General features: G+C 43.4%; 1 protein-coding gene across 2 annotated transcripts; it reads right to left on the reverse strand.

The window, feature by feature from the left end:
• Nucleotides 1-270: 270 nt before the first annotated feature.
• On the reverse strand, nt 271-15,259 carry ak2 (adenylate kinase 2). Of its 2 annotated transcripts, XM_030741101.1 has the most exons (7): nt 15,066-15,259; nt 13,395-13,520; nt 10,208-10,318; nt 9,675-9,769; nt 7,892-7,964; nt 4,812-5,031; nt 271-527 (listed from the first exon to the last, which is right to left on the reverse strand). In XM_030741101.1, the coding sequence occupies exons 1-7, from the start codon at nt 15,162-15,164 to the stop codon at nt 520-522; spliced, it is 732 nt and encodes a 243-aa protein (XP_030596961.1). In that variant the 5' UTR covers nt 15,165-15,259; the 3' UTR covers nt 271-519. The 2 variants fall into 2 exon arrangements, with proteins under 2 accessions (XP_030596961.1, XP_030596960.1); XM_030741100.1 differs by lacking the exon at nt 271-527 and having other exon boundaries at nt 4,771-5,031.
• Nucleotides 15,260-15,725: the final 466 nt, after the last annotated feature.

The raw sequence follows: 15,725 nt of genomic DNA on the forward strand, positions 1-15,725 counted from the left end.
TTATGCATCGTTCATACTGGTCTCTCATCCTTCAGACATCAGTCTGATATCTGTGAAATGACAGGAAGTCACTTCATTCCTGACTTTAACCCCAAACCTTTAATGCATCATTTAAGAAATGTTTTATGTCAAAAAATAAGCATGAAATGTGCAGACGAGAGACGCAAAATGTGTCTGAAATGTCGCGCTCCTCACACACGATATTTCACATTAGAGGCTAAGTGAACTTCACAGCTGGAGACTCGAGTGAAAAACAAAATGCAGAAGATGTGATGATTGTAGAAAAGCAGGGAAATTTATTAGAGGGAGAAACATGAGGACTGTGAAAACAAGATGGCTTTGTTTATTCCGGTCATCTATTGGGAATAAAAATGTGCAGCAAACGTACAAAACCGACTTCAAGTTTAGAGGTCTAAGGAGTCCCCTCTACTCCCCGACCATCCCCTCCGTTCGTCTGCCCACCCGAGCCTTTTGCCAGCTCCAGTCCTTCGCCTCGGTGGGCATGGAGCAGCTCAGGACTCAACCAGCTGGAAGACAAGGAAGGAAAGAAGTTCTGAGTGAGTTGCAGAGTGTTGGAATTGTGACGTGAGACAAAAACGAACTCATGTCCATCTCACAGTCGGATCAGTTTAGAGAGCACGTTCACATCCGGGCTTTCGGTCACATTAAACTATAACGTGTACATTCACCGAGCTCACTGTGGAATATTAAGGTAAATTTAGCATGAAATTGTCTCATTGTGTTGAGTAACAGTGTGAAATCTGCCTCCTGGGAGAGCCGAACATCTGTTATTGTTTTTCATCACAACAGCCGGGAGAGACTAAAAATACATCAGCATTCAAGGAAAGGGGAAGGCAACACAGTCTGCATGCAAGAGACATCCACTGAGCACAGACACCAGGTGACTTCAGGGAGGGGGGGGGCCCAAAAGGTCGAGGAGGAACAGAGGAGAGAAGGACGAAAGCAGATGTAACAGGAAGATAAAAATGTCGTGGTGTTGGTAGAAGAAGAGATGAAAAGAAAAGTTTAATTTTTTGATTTTTATTCCTTTCACAGCTTCAGCAAACCGCAGGAACAAGATGGAAGGAAACGAAACTAAACATCCTTGTTTGGAAGTCTTCGCCTGCTTTTCAGATCATGAACCTGATAACGTGCTGGGATCTGAATCAGCCACAAAACAACAAGGCTGAAAATAAAAAGACACCGTTGGGAGCTGCACAAACAAAAGACCTGAACTGAAAACATTTCCTGCTGGTATCAATGTTTCCACAATCGTCCTTCAGCTCGCCCGTTTGATCTGCACAGCTCCATAAACACTGATGTCAGCGCTGATGCTCAGAGACCCTGAAGCGCAGCAACAACAACACAACCACGCAACTGAAAGCTCGGTTACAAAATGTACATTTTGATCTGAACTCTGTTTTTCAGTCCAAAAATAAACACAGGCATCTTTACAGAAAAGGAGCTTGAGACGGCTCAACTGTAAAAATCCATTTTCATACGAGTATGATTCATGTGTTTAATATGGAACTGCACTGTACACCAACCCTGCAGTAAGGGATTTTGTGCCACTTAGGGGCAGCAGAAGCAAGCTGAATCGCCTCGTTTTCTGTCATATTTACAGCACACACCGTTACAAATACACACTGCAAGCTCATATTAAACATGGCAAAGGTTTGTGTTAACATATATAGCATATATTCATGTGTTAATGGTTCCTGTGAGCCAAAAGCTCAGACTTCACAGCTCAGACGTTTCTTCCTGCTCCTGGATCTGAGATGAGCTCTCTTTAAGACGGCCTTCTCAGGCACAAAATCCCCACAAACCCACTGCCTGAGGGGGGGTAAAGGTAAAGGGTCCAAGAATGAAAATATGGAGCTGGAAATGAGTTTCTTTACACCCAGCAGCTGCTGAACATTCACATAACTTTTTTTTAGCCATTTATTTTGGTCTCTGCCGCCTCCCGAAGGAGCCATGGTGCTCTTCAGCTGCTCAACGCTTCACTGTAGGCCTGAGTTATCTTATCAGCTCGGGCTGAAAAGGTAAAGGGCCGGGGAGGGGGGATTTAATTACATCGTACCCCCTCTTAAACACAATATTATCACATTCTATTATCATAAAAATAAAATCAATCATAGCTGCTTAAAGACTTCATATTTTCCCAGGACTCAGGAAAGTTTCAGTTATTTTAGGAACTAAACTCTCGAACCCGCTCCAGAGAAAACCCCATCGCTGCCTCCTTCATTATCCACTGGCACCAACATGCTGATTACAACAAAGTGACAGTTATTAGGTAGCAGATAAAACATCACAGATTCAGACATGTGAACGCATCTGAGAATTTCTCGGAAGCGGGTGGAACTAATAAAATTCCAGATAAACGAGAAGTCGGATCAACGGCAGGAAAACATGTTGTAACCAAAACGCTGTAAACCCTCTCAAAACAGTACCGGTGTTAACAGGCTGAGCTGAGGTCACACCTCGCTGCCATTTCAGCAAAAACCCACCACAGATCAGCCTGTTCCACAGTGACGCTCATATCTGATGTCAAAATTAGACACACTGTCCCCTCGCTCCCCACGAGAGAGCGAGGGGACATTCATACGAATGAAAAATGAAATAAAGGGAAGGAAACAAAAGAGGAAGTGTGTCCTGAGAAAGAAACGGGGGTGTCTAGTTGGTACATCATTTGACCCTCTTGGCTCATTACTTCCCTAACCATCACTGGGAAACACAGAACAGTCTTTTCCTAGTTTACCACATCAGTAGATCGCTGGTTTCAGGTCCTTTCTTGAGCCGTTTAGCCACAGAGAGACAGAGAAGTGTGGAGGAAGGTAAATATCTGAGGCAGGCCGGACCTCGGTCTCTGACAGGGACGGGCATCCCTGGGATTTTACTGCTCTTAGTGGCACTGCTCATTGGTCTGGTACTTTTATCAGTACTTTCTGAAGGAAAAAAATGGAGTTGGGAACAGAATGAAAACTGATTATTTTATGTTGGGCAGTCATGTGAATTCATACGAATCCTCTCTATTATTTATGTATTTTATTGGTGGTTCGATAGTGTGATGCAGGTGGGGATCAGAGCCAAGTAAAAACTTTATCCGGCGTTTGCTGTGCTGTAATTTCTGAACCACAGTTCCTGTTTTCAGCACACGCCTAAGATTTCAGCTCGTTTTAATCAGTAACCACATCTTTAAATAACTCATCATTTAGATAGCTGTGTGCATGCTAGGATAACATACCTGGGGGGGGGTATCAGCTGGCAGTCAAAAACTGTATTTTCCATATGAATGTAACAGACTTCTGCTAAATGTTGACAGATTGCTCGTTTCTGCCGTTACAAGTAAAACACTTCTTGCACTTGTGGCAACACTTTCAGTTTTGATGCTCGCAGAGTGCGATCACAATTTCCTGATAATGTGAGAGCATAACGATACTCCAGGCTAATAATTTCACTCCGGGCTTGTTTAATACCAGGTTTTCGATACCAATCCCTCACCTTAGACCTGCTAACCCTGGTTAAATACCTGTCACCTCTGTGATATGGTTTAACAGTCTGGTGTTTTCACAGCTAGCGAGTGGTCAGCCTGGCTTCCATTATAAAGTATACAAAGTATTTCCAGCACTGCAAACTCGTCTGAAAACGGCCCATTTCCTCCCGTGTTCCACATGTGGAAAAAGGACCTCTGTGGGCAAACAGCTTCAAACTGACACGGGTGCATGGAGCTGCACTGCAAGGCTACAACTTATTTATATTTATGGCAAACGGCAGCATTAAAATGATGCTGAGTCATGAGCAGTTCCTGTTTGCACTGTATCCATCTCATCTCAGGTAAGGGTCGACTAAGTGGTGTTTGATTACCAGCGGGCCTCAAACACACTGACAGCCTTGAAAAGTTTAAGCAACACTTAATATAAAAATATACTTTCAATCATGCCTTTGTTCAGATTTGAGGGAGTTGTGACTCAGAAGTACGCGCGCTGACACCAACTGCAGCAATTGGGCACTTAAGGTTTTCAAGTACTTTAATTGCCTGCTTGAGCTGTGCGTCACGGCCGGGGGGGGGGGGGGGGGGGTGTCTGTGGCTGAGAACTCGCCTCCTGTTTTCAGAGCACACCTGAGCCTCTTACCATACATTTTATCCAAGCCTCCAATTTCCCCCCACACCCTGCTGCAGTCAGCAAACCTCTGACTTCAGAACATAATTAATATTGTTAGACACTCCATCATCTCCAGATTAGTTTTTCTTGCATTTCAGATGAATTTAAGGAAGCGAAGGAGGAGGAAAGTACAGCCGGGAAAACAGGAGATCTAAATCTATGACCAGGAGAAAAGACCGAAGGAGGAAAAAAGGAGCAAAGTCATTGATTAAACAAGAGCAAACCTGTCCAGCAAAGGCAAACAATATGCAACAAAAGTCAATGTTTTCAAACGTGCTCCGGGGAAGAGCATCAATGGAAACGTTCGGCTCTGCTTAAATGTCATAACCTTCTCACAGCTCTACAGTGAAAGGACTCAGCGGCGGCAGAGCGACGCTAATCGATCAGCTCTACTTGGGCTTCCTCTGTGATGAAGAGTAACAAAAACAATTCTACATCCTCTCTGTCGCTGTAACATTGATCATGCTGCTGAATCACAGTCTCCATCTTCCCCGTTTACACTTCACAAGGTTACATTTTGTTGCCACTCTGACACTCGATCGACTCTTGCATAATCTCCAGCACCGAGGGGACAAACAGCCAGGCTGAGAGGGGGGGGGGGGTACGGTAAAGGAGGAAAGCTTTAAATGAAGAACACTTGGTCTTTACAGGCTTTGGCACGAGCCGGCATTTCCGTGGCAGCGGAGAATGCGGCTACGATGGAGGCGAAGACTACATCGGGGTTCTGGGCAGCGTCGACGGCCGTGTGCAGGCCCTTGGCACTGTAGTACTCTACCAGAGGGGCCGTCTGCCGGTGGTAGGCTTCCAGGCGTGAGCACAGCGTCTTCTCGTTGTCATCACTGCGGCGGATCAGCGGCTCACCCGTCACCTGAGTGCAGAGAAAATGAAGGAAACGCATAAGACGAAACTCAGGACAGCGTAGGCCCGTATCCCTCACTCACTCACACACTCACACACTCTCACACACACACACACACACACACACACACTCACACACGGCTGTTCTGTAAGTGAATCAAACAGGAGCTTTTGGAAATAATTTCCCCTTCAAAGTTTGAGGATTGATTTCGTTTCCTCTGCAGATGAGTCATTTTGTTCCACATGTATACGAAGACTAAAACTCGTTAAGAAGAAATACACTGATGCAATCTGTCCGGTCAGAACTGATGGAAAGATATCACATGACTGTTTGACGTTACTGTTTTCTGCTTTTAGCTACTTTCATTCTGTCATTGTGGTGCCAAAGCAATGATAACCATTTCACCATAAACCACAACTGATATGACACCAGTGAGTTCTCATCAAGACCCTTTTTTGGTTATGTTGATACAACCGTACACAGGAAGTTAACAGAAAGTTAAAGAAGGCAGGATGAGGACAACGGCACCATGATCATCAGGTTCAGCTCTGGAGCACGCTGCTATTACAGCAAAATCTGTTGTTCGTGAAATAATAATAAAAAAATAGAAGCAGGAAATAAAACAGAGACTTCTGTCGCATCTCCCTCTGTGCCAGCTGTGAATCCCTCGGCTCCTGCATTGATGCACAACACAAAACGCTCGCAGAGGAAGATCTGCTTGCAGACTCGTCCCTGCTCTCAACACTGCGTGCGCCCGATTACAAAAACCAGGAGATGCACGATGAGCCAAAACACCACCAAGCTGCACCAGCACCGCACACTGCCATACCCAAAGTGTAAGCTTGTTACACAGAGAACGTGCGGGTCCAATCACACCTGAGCATCATTACATACATATAATGTTGCATAACAAGCTTGGACATCACGTGTATCTTGCGCTGTTGTGATGTGGAAACCAAGTCTGTGTTCAGACAGACGCACACAAACACACACACACACACAAGGTCAAACTGCCCAAAAAAATAAAAAAGGAACTTGAACTTCAGTTTATTTAAAGAGCAGACCGTTATTTTAATATTCAAGACAGAAATCTAACCGATACCCAACACAGAACACCACTTTCAGAGGAAAAAGGGGCTTGTATGTGAGGCAATGGCAGTCCTTGTTCTGTTTTGCAGCCACCTGAACCCGATCTCCATCTGCTGCACACTCTGATTAAAGAGGCCCTCCAGCGTGCAGCAGAGCTCAAGAGTAGATGAAGAATTACCATCACCAGCTGCACTCACAGTCCAATACGGTGGGACCGGATTGTTGGACTAGAAACTCTGCAAAGCAGCTCTCTGATATCGAGACCTGACCAGTGAGCAAGGATGTCAGGAAAAGATGAGAGAGAACGCCCTGGCTGGGTGTAAGTGAGCTTTCAAAAAAAGAGCAAGGTGAACACACACCCAAAATAAAACCAGTCTGCCAGTAATGCAGTAGCTCATGCAGCAGTGACAGGTTACTGCCTGTAACTCTGACCACAATCTAGGTGAACATCTGTAAGTGTGACTGAACTTGGACAAATGCTGATTCTTGTGAACTGTGGGTGGATGACAGAGGCCTGTTGGGTAGATGAGCTAAAAATAAGCCAGCAAATACCCAACACCCAACTACTGCTCCTCACTGTGCGGATGAACTCTACTTTCAAACAAATCACATCTCACACACATCTCTATTAATTTATCTCAAGAAATGCATTGAAATTCCTTGTTGCCTGCAGCAGTTTTTACTCTCGCACATGCTCTGTGCAGCTTTACACGGACCTTTCAAACCCTTATCGAAAACTAAGACATCACCTGAACTTCAGCACAAGGCAGCGTGACGGTGGGAGTCACAGGTCTACTGTGACTGACCCATTTGTGTGTGAAATATCTTTTTAGCCATCATAAAACAAACCACCTGGTAAAGGAAGCACTTCATTGTAAAGTCAGTATTTGGCTGTCTGAACCAGGAAGGTGGCCTGATACAGGACCTTTTTTCCTTGCTATAATCTCCTGAGGCAATCGTGCAGGTAAGAACCCTTCACCTGTCACCACCCAAATCATATGCAGGCAGGTTCTCACCTGCAGAAAATAACACGTATTACAGATCAGACTAACAGCGGCAGAGTTCTGTAAAAAGTATTCATCCTCTTCCTGATTTCTTAATATGTTTGCATATTTGTCATGTTTACAAGTTTCAGATCCTCAAATTTTAACCTTAGAGAAAGAGGCCCTCAGGAAATTATTTTGAATCATTATTTCGTTTATTAAAGGAAGTGCATGAACGGCCTGTTTAAGGTCACGAAACATCTTAATCAGATTTAGATCCAGACTTTGACTCGGCCGCTCTTAAAGCACCTTTTATTTTTTAATAATAAAGACATTCAGAGGTGGACCTGCTGGTGTTCCTTCAGACACTGTTCTGGGTTCTTCTGTGACCTCCTGGATGAGTCGACGCGCTCCTGGGAAGGTTTCCCATTATTCCAAGTTTTCCCCCCATTTGACTCAGCAAAGGGGACGCTTACTTTTCCCACATAGGCTCATGTAGGGTTGGATGGCATTTTCCCCTTAATAAATGAAATCCTGAAATAATGAACGGGTTTGTTGTATATGTGCGTTTGTTTGATGATCTGAAACATTAAGTGTGATTTTTTTAACAGATCAAATCTCTGATCTGCTCCTCTGATATATTCAGTTTTTTGAGAGCGGATTGGTGACTGTTGAATTCTGAGAAAATGTCCTTATTAATCCAAAACACCAACCTAACTCCTGCTGATGGCTTCTAGTCATTCGGGTGGGTGGCAGTTTAGCCAGAAACAGTATCTGAGTAGGTGGAAACTACTTACGTCATCCTTCATGGGCTCTTTGGGGGGGTTGAACTCCTCGTGGTAGGAGCGGCCGCTCGGCTGATGAATTAGTCTGGGGAAACGGAGGGAAGATGGTTAAGTGGAAGCGGAGAGCAGGACAAGGACGTAAAAGAGAGAGAGAGAGAGCGAAGGAGGTTTGACAGCCACGGTGACTCACTAAATACTTAACTGTCCTTTTTTCCCCACATCCCACATGATGCCCTTGTCCTACTTGGGCTTGAAAAGGCAGCAGCCTCCTTAAAAAGGACCCCCACAGAGAGAAAGATGGCTGGCTGTAAACTAGCTGTTCAGTATGATGTGTGGATAATGTGGAGTGGGTACAATGAAGAAAGGACACCAATGAATGATTTCACACAGACAGTGAAAAGATGTTTGTGTGTTCAGAGTGTGGGTCAGCTTCACATCAGAGCCCAGTGTGTTACTTTAAGTGTTCTCTGCATCATCGGATCTGCTAATGCACCGAGGAGGCAGAAAAGCTAAAGCTCTGACTTCCTTCTTCTCTCCAGCCTCAACATGTGCAGCTTACACAGATGAGTATCAGGTCAGATCAGAAGGTGGCGCTGTCTCTGCACTGCCAACATATAAATTTGTGTGTCACAGTTCAGCAAAAAAAGCTGTGTGTGAATCTTCACTGCTGCATGTAAAACAAATCCAGTGGAAACTTCACTGAAACTCATTAACAGAGTTTTAGATGGAATAATGCAGCCTTGTATGACTCATCAGTGTGAGGGCACCTCTGTTACAGACACACAGCAGACCAATGTGTTTGCATTAACAGTGTAATAATTACAACAAGTACCATGACTACACAAACCACATTACTGAAGTCATTTCTCTGAGCCATCATTAATTCACATTTACACAAACGCAACATCCAAGTAGGTAAAATGTTGCTTATTACCATTCAAGATAAACAAACTGCTTCAAAGCAAACGAGCTAAAACAAAGTGATATCCTGCTGCTAAAATGAGCTGCGTGAAGCTGATTTATGGGCGTCCTGTTACCGCACATGTGGAGTGAATGCAAATATTAAAATCCACAGTTTGTTTTTTTTTTAGCTTCTTCCCTGATTGTAAAGTCTGCACATTCAGGCTGTGCTCATCAGCTACTTACTAACTTTGTTCCTGTTTTACACATAAAACAGATTTTTGAGCTTTTCACTAAAAATATGTGCTCGCTGTGTCTGAAACAGAAACAAACTGAAACTGTGTTGGTCCTAAAGCAGACACTGACGTATTAAAGTGTAAAGCTGAAGGAAACAGAGTCTAGATCGATTCTGTGGGTTCAAATATCAGTCGTCCTAAATAAGGTCAAAGTCTTGATTGTGGCTGCTGTGAGTGCCACGCTTGATTCAGATATTAACAGTCTGTTTTTCTGTCACGTGTCCCTTCAGATTCATTAAAAGCCTCATTTAGCAGGTTTGGCCTTACAGCCAGGCACTGAGCAGCTTTGGTATTCAGAGCGTCCCATCAGAGACGTCGACTTCTGCAAACCTTCTCGCTGCAGGACGCTCAGTCGCCTTCAGGTCACCTTTTGTTAATCGTGTGCTCCACGCTCCATTTCCCCTCCACATTATCTCACTGTCCCAGACCCTCCTGCCCGCATGAATCAATCTACTCCACCCGAGTGGGTTTAACACACTGACAGAATGAGGAGCTCCTCAGTCAAAGGTGTACTCCCCGCCGGCTGGCTGGCTGCCTGCCTGAGAAATAAAACACATTGAACTTTTTCTCTGGCCTTGAATAATCACACTGACTCCCACCTGCCGCAGATCCTGCGAACCAGCAGAGAATCATTGACGGCGAACTCGATCACCGAGTCCAGCTTCTCGTCTCTTTTGTCCAACAGGTCGTCGAGCTGGAGGGACAGTCAGAGGAAGTCACATGTAACTAAAATCTGCAGGTAAGCACAAGCTCTGACTGCATCTGAAAATGTGACAACGCTGAATGTAATCCTACTGTTTTTAGAGTATTATCAAAAACCTTAAAACATTTTTTGCATTAGTTAAAACTACACGATTTGAATCCTTTAATTTGACTCTGGTTATTCTGAGTTCTAGTTTTAATATATTTGAGAAAGTTTTACAGTTTTCTGCATGTTTGTTAGGCAAGCTGAAAAAATAGAAAAAGCTTTCATTGCAGCTCTAAATAAATCCTGAGACACAAAAAACGAGTGAAACTTTGGAGGAGAAGCCGACCAGCACCTCCAGCTCTCATGAACCAACATTAAACCAGCGTTGTTTAATCACAAGCCAACTTACACCACATCAACATCATCAATAAACAAAGTCCTCACCATCTCCGCTTGTTTGACTGTTCGGGGGAATCCGTCCAGCAGGAATCCGTTCCTGCAGGCCGGCGTCTCGAGGTTCTTATCAATGAGCTCCACGACCATCTCGTCACTGACCTGCAGCGAAACAGAAACTCATTTATTTATCCTGCACGGATTTGTTCTCAGCACGCAAACAGAGTAAATTTACTTCATGACAATAAAGAAATCTTTTTGTACAAGGACAGGAAATAGATCTTCAAGTACATAAATGTGAGCAAACAGCAGCAAACAGTGAGAGTCAAACACAGATGGCAGGAAAATCACAATCGAAAAAAGCGTTCAAGCAAACGCCAACAACAATCCTGTTACATGCTGGGAAATGAAATAGACTGGGGGGGGGAATTCTGCAGCAGCTGCACAAACACACGCACACACACACACACACACACACACACACACACACACACACACACACACACACACACACACACACACACACAGTGTGCTGGAAGCAACCAGACATGCCGAAGTAAACACACAGAGAAACTAGACATGTTGCAAAAATGGAAAAAGGAAGGAAGTTACTGTTCTGACATAAAAGACATCTTAATAAGTTGCTGCAGAATCACAAGCATGAACACAATTTTCAAATTTGTGCACTTAGCTGGAACTAATGCAGGATGATAACTAACGGCCATGATGTTCAGAATGTATGGTCATGATTAGTGCAGCTGAATATTATACTGTGATGCTGCACACTAAGAAAGACACTGAACTTCTTATAATGCAGAGTAAAACCCTACAAGCTTTTCATTCGGGACCTTTACAAGAAGCTGGAAGATGACCAGTCCTGGAAAATTAGACAAACAAATCTACTCCACAGTATTTTTTTTTTCCCCTTTTCATGTGAAATACTCCTGTTACCTCTGCAAGACTGAAAAAAAAAGAGGGGGGGGGGGGGGGGGGGGGGGGGGTGCAAGACAGATGTGTGTTTTTTTGTTGTAGCAACGCTTCATGTTCTTCCTGCTGTAACAGGAAATCTGTTTCTATCCCCTTAAATGGAAATGCATTTGTGGGCTGCACCCATGAAACACTTGATACACCAACAGCTTCTGCTGACTTTGTTTGGTGTTTATTGGATTGGATGATTAAAGTCTGAGGAAACAGGAAATATTAGCAACTTAATCTATTCATTGAACAAATGGGCCTCAGTCACATGTGATGAACCACACAGCCTGCCACCTCCTCCACGCTGCTAACCAGCATTTGCGCAATTCAACCAGTGTGGTTGTGTTGGTCACTCTGACATGAACAGTGCACTCAGGAGCCTCTTTCCCACCAACAGGGCTCCGGTGCCTTTATTTGAACCGTTAGGTGGGTTTTCCACTGTGGAAGCACTCGGTGCTCAGCTGAAAAACGGGTTCAACTCCGACCCCGCAAACTAGCTGGTCTCTAACCAAGAATGTGAAGTGGCAGAAGGGCGTGACTCTGCCGTCTCAACATCGAGTTTTCTACCATATTACATGTGTATTACATGACAAAAGCGAAGCGATTTTCACGGCTGTGAATTAGGTTGGGCTCTAAGGCTGAACTTGCTGCTTTGTATCAGTTCATATCACAGATAAAAGGACACAAAGTGTGTACTTGTCGTCTTGCTCTAATTGCCGTCTGTGTTTCCCTTTGTGCTGCACACAGATGCTGCAGTAGTTTGGTTTGGACCCTAAAACGTGCTTGCAGCACAAGAAAGGGGAGCGTGTTCTCCCATGTTTGTGCGCTTCAGCTTCTGTGTCCAGATGAGGACCCGCCCACACTCAGACGTAAAGAAGCAGTTCACGGAAACGCGGGCCCGTTCTTAAGCGTTTTCGCTGGTTCATTGGGAACAGCATGAGCACTGGCACATGAACCGGGTCCTCAGTGGTGGGAAAGTAGCAAAGCTGATCCTACAAATGCTCACTGGGGCTGAGGTCAGGCCATTTCATCCTCTCCACTCCCAAATTCTGGAGGCAGTCTCTGACAAATGCGTAATCTTGGAGGACAGAATTTGGTCCCAGACTGTGGAGATATGGGACTGCCACTGGTTGCAGAATCTCATCTATGGCTCTCCATATTAAGATTGCCTCCAATGATTTCTTCTTCTGCCAGACTGTCAGCACGTGGGGTACCAGTAGCTCAACACAAGAGGTCTCAATAGCAGAATAAGCTGTTTGGCACTGAAGGAGAAGATTTGGTAAATTTTTCATGGTTCCAATCCACATACTCAACCCACAAATTCATTTTCCTTATAAATGTGGCTCCACTTAAGGGGACATAAACAGGCTTTTCAGCAGTAAAGATTCATGCCAAGAAGCATCGTTACAACAAAGAAATAATCAAACAAATTTCCTTTTGTGCCAAGTTTATATGTAACTGCTCTCTGAAGAGCCTGCTGATGTGATCAGTATTCACAGATGTGTCACATCCAAAAAAAAATGCTTGGCCTCGTGTGGAAACAGGTCAGCTGAGCATGCCCACTCTTAGAGGACTACATGATTTTAGCCTTGAACTGTCCTGACCTTCTATCAGAATTTGGGTGAATTTCTGCTGGATCAGCTGTCATTAATGATGCACCAAAAATCAGCCTTTTGAGCTGACAGGAGATTTTGGCTGAAGTTCAGTTTTCTTCATGGCTTCTGTCACAAGATTCATTAAAAAAATTCAGTGAACTTGTTTTAACACGACTCGATCTGTACGTTACATTGAGATTATGGGCTGTAGGCTTGTGTAGACTTGATAGTGGATGTGCTATGCTACAAAACTGAACTTGGACAGACACCAGGCTGCTGGCGTCTTACAGACCTCCACAGCTCTATTTTTTTGTGTCTGCATTATTGAGGATACAGTCATGCTGTTTAAATAAACTTTATTGGAACCATCACTGCAGAAATGAGAGAAGAGTCCTGAACGTGCAGAGAGGACTGATAAATGTGACAGCAGCTCAGTTACATCACAATTAGAAGAAACCATATATGATAAAGAATAAACAAATACAAAGTCAGTCATGCACTGGTAGAAGACATTTCATACAGATTATTACTTTTGCCCACACATGGCTGAGCTCCAACGTGAAGGAACCCAGAAAACATGAGATGACGTCATAAGAGACTCAGGATAAACCTCAGAGGGGACAAAGGGACAGAGATAAATACACACCGATCATGAACAGTGATATTACCAGTTTGCCAGAATCCATCGTCTCCTTTAGCTTCTTGCCGAGCTCAGAGCCTGACGCCACCATGGCCCTCAGCATGTCTCCTGTCGCCAGGTGGCAAACACAGTACTTCTCTGCTAGCCGCGGGGCCTGCAGGGTGGAGAAGTCTTTATTATTAAACTATTAAATTGTCACTACCAATCAACAACTGAAGGAAATATTTGGCTGTTGATTTAAACTGATGAACCAAACACTCCTGCACCGCTGGCTGATAAAACCATGAAAACAGTTTGTGTACTCTGGCTGAGAGCCCAAAGAGTATAGAGTGATATAGATCTGTGTAGCTGACAGCCTTTTACATAGCTCAGTTACTACTCAGCTGAGGAGTTTGCTACATATTAGGAAGACAATATCTTTATATGGTGCAACTAATGAAATGAAAGGCTATTTATAATTTATATAAGTTCATGACAAACAGGGAGACCCATGAGACTGCCATTCCTGCCTGTGCAGGACTGATTATTTTCCTTTCTTACAGACATGTATATAACTGAGTGGTTTATTGTGAGAGCATGTCTGTGCTCAGACATGATCAGAGAGAACTGCACAGTGAACACACTGACGAAGGTCACTGACACAGACACAGTTGCAACAGAAATTCTTCTGAAATATGTAACTGACACTGGATCCTAGCATGCAGCTGAAATGCTGAGGAAATTATAATAAGGAAACACACTGATATACATGAAGCGACTGGTCTCCTACTGTCCAGCTGAGTCTTCTACATGCAGAACTCTCCTGTATTTGCCCAGGTACTGTATGCAGTTTGAGGTTTTTACTGCAGTTTTTATTCATATTTGTTAAAGTAAACACACACCTAAACGTGAGAAATGAGTCCCATTCCCAAACATACAGTTTACACTTATACAAAAGTGTTGGCTGCAATAATTATTTTATCAATTTCATGTTTTTAATTATTTATTCAAGGAATCTAACATTAAGTGATTCACATTCACTTCAATTTTACAACAACAAATACAGAAAAAAGCAAATAATCACATTTGTGTATCAAACACCGCTTTCATTGTGAATGTGAACAATTTAGAAACATGGCTGTCAACAGCCATACTGAAAATAAACCTTTATGAGTAATAACATTTTAAATTCAAAGTATTAAAATGGCTTTCTAAATGTAAGGACTTCTGCTATTCCAGCTGTTTCACATCACAATGGAAAAAAATCTGATATAAAATTATGCTTCTGTAACCTGTGAACACCATTATGAACCCAGATGTATCGATTGTATTTACTTACTATATAATAATAAATGTATAAATGACGTTAGGAAGCCAGCCCAGTGTTAAACTTTTATTACCAAAAAGATGAACAAATACATTTAAAAAAACTGGTGGAGGTTTAGGCACGAACTTCATGGTCAAGCTAAAAGCACATTTCTCAGAAACTCGGACATTAATGAGCTCGTTATCAGTAAACCTCATCATTACAGTGACAAAGTTTACTCTACACCGAGAGATAAACAGGCTGACACAGCATCTGATGACAGCTGGCACCAGATAAAGCCAGGCACTAGCATTAGCACCGACCATGCGCCTAAACCACACTAGTGTTTTTTCCCAGGCTAGCGGCTAATGCTAATGCTAGCTCGTTAGCTCGTCCTGGAGTCTCTGCCCTCACCTGAGTGCCCTTCCCGGCTCCGGGCGGACCGAGCAGGATGGCACGGATGCCGTCCTGCACATCGGCTATCGCCTCCTTCAGCTGCGTGCTGGGGGCCATGTCAGCACCGGGGGAGCACCGCGGAAGAAACTTTTATAAAGTCCGTCGGCGTCGTTCTGGGTACACTTCAGCCAAGTTGGCCAGGAAAGGAAGCACCGGCGCATTCCCTTCCGCTAAAACGCTTAAACCCCGCCCCTTAACTTAGACTACGGCGCATGATTGGCTGAAACACTGTTCCATCACTACCTGTGTCAGCTGATTGGATGAAATTCCTAAACCACCTTGTGTAACTTCCGAAAAAGGTTTCAACAGAAGGCTTGTAAAATAAACACCGAACTACAGTGGAATATAAAATAAATGTCATGCATATATTTACTGTCTGCTTTAAATAAAAAAAAAATAATTTTTTAATATTAATTATGTGTTAGTAGTGTTTGTCAGTGTTATGAGAAAGAGACTATCTTTACAAAATAATCAAGAAAACAGTATTTTAACAACAAGAATCACATCAATATAATATAATATAATATAATATAATATAATATAATATAATATAATATAATATAATATAATATAATATAATCTGCCAAATCTTGGTGTGGTGCCCTCTTGTTAATAAGG

This window comes from Archocentrus centrarchus, chromosome 11 (assembly GCF_007364275.1).
Source record: "Archocentrus centrarchus isolate MPI-CPG fArcCen1 chromosome 11, fArcCen1, whole genome shotgun sequence".
NCBI classification, from domain to species: domain Eukaryota; kingdom Metazoa; phylum Chordata; class Actinopteri; order Cichliformes; family Cichlidae; genus Archocentrus; species Archocentrus centrarchus.

Coding starts and splice junctions, on each gene's coding strand:
- ak2 (XM_030741100.1), bottom strand. CDS start 15,164: ATGGCCCCCAGCACGCAGCTGAAGGAGGCGATAGCCGATGTGCAGGAC. Junction 13,521..15,065: donor GAGCCGGGAAGGGCACTCAG/GTGAGGGCAGAG, acceptor TCCACCCTGCAG/GCCCCGCGGCTAGCAGAGAA. Junction 7,965..9,674: donor GTTCGCAGGATCTGCGGCAG/GTGGGAGTCAGT, acceptor CCGTTTCCCCAG/ACTAATTCATCAGCCGAGCG.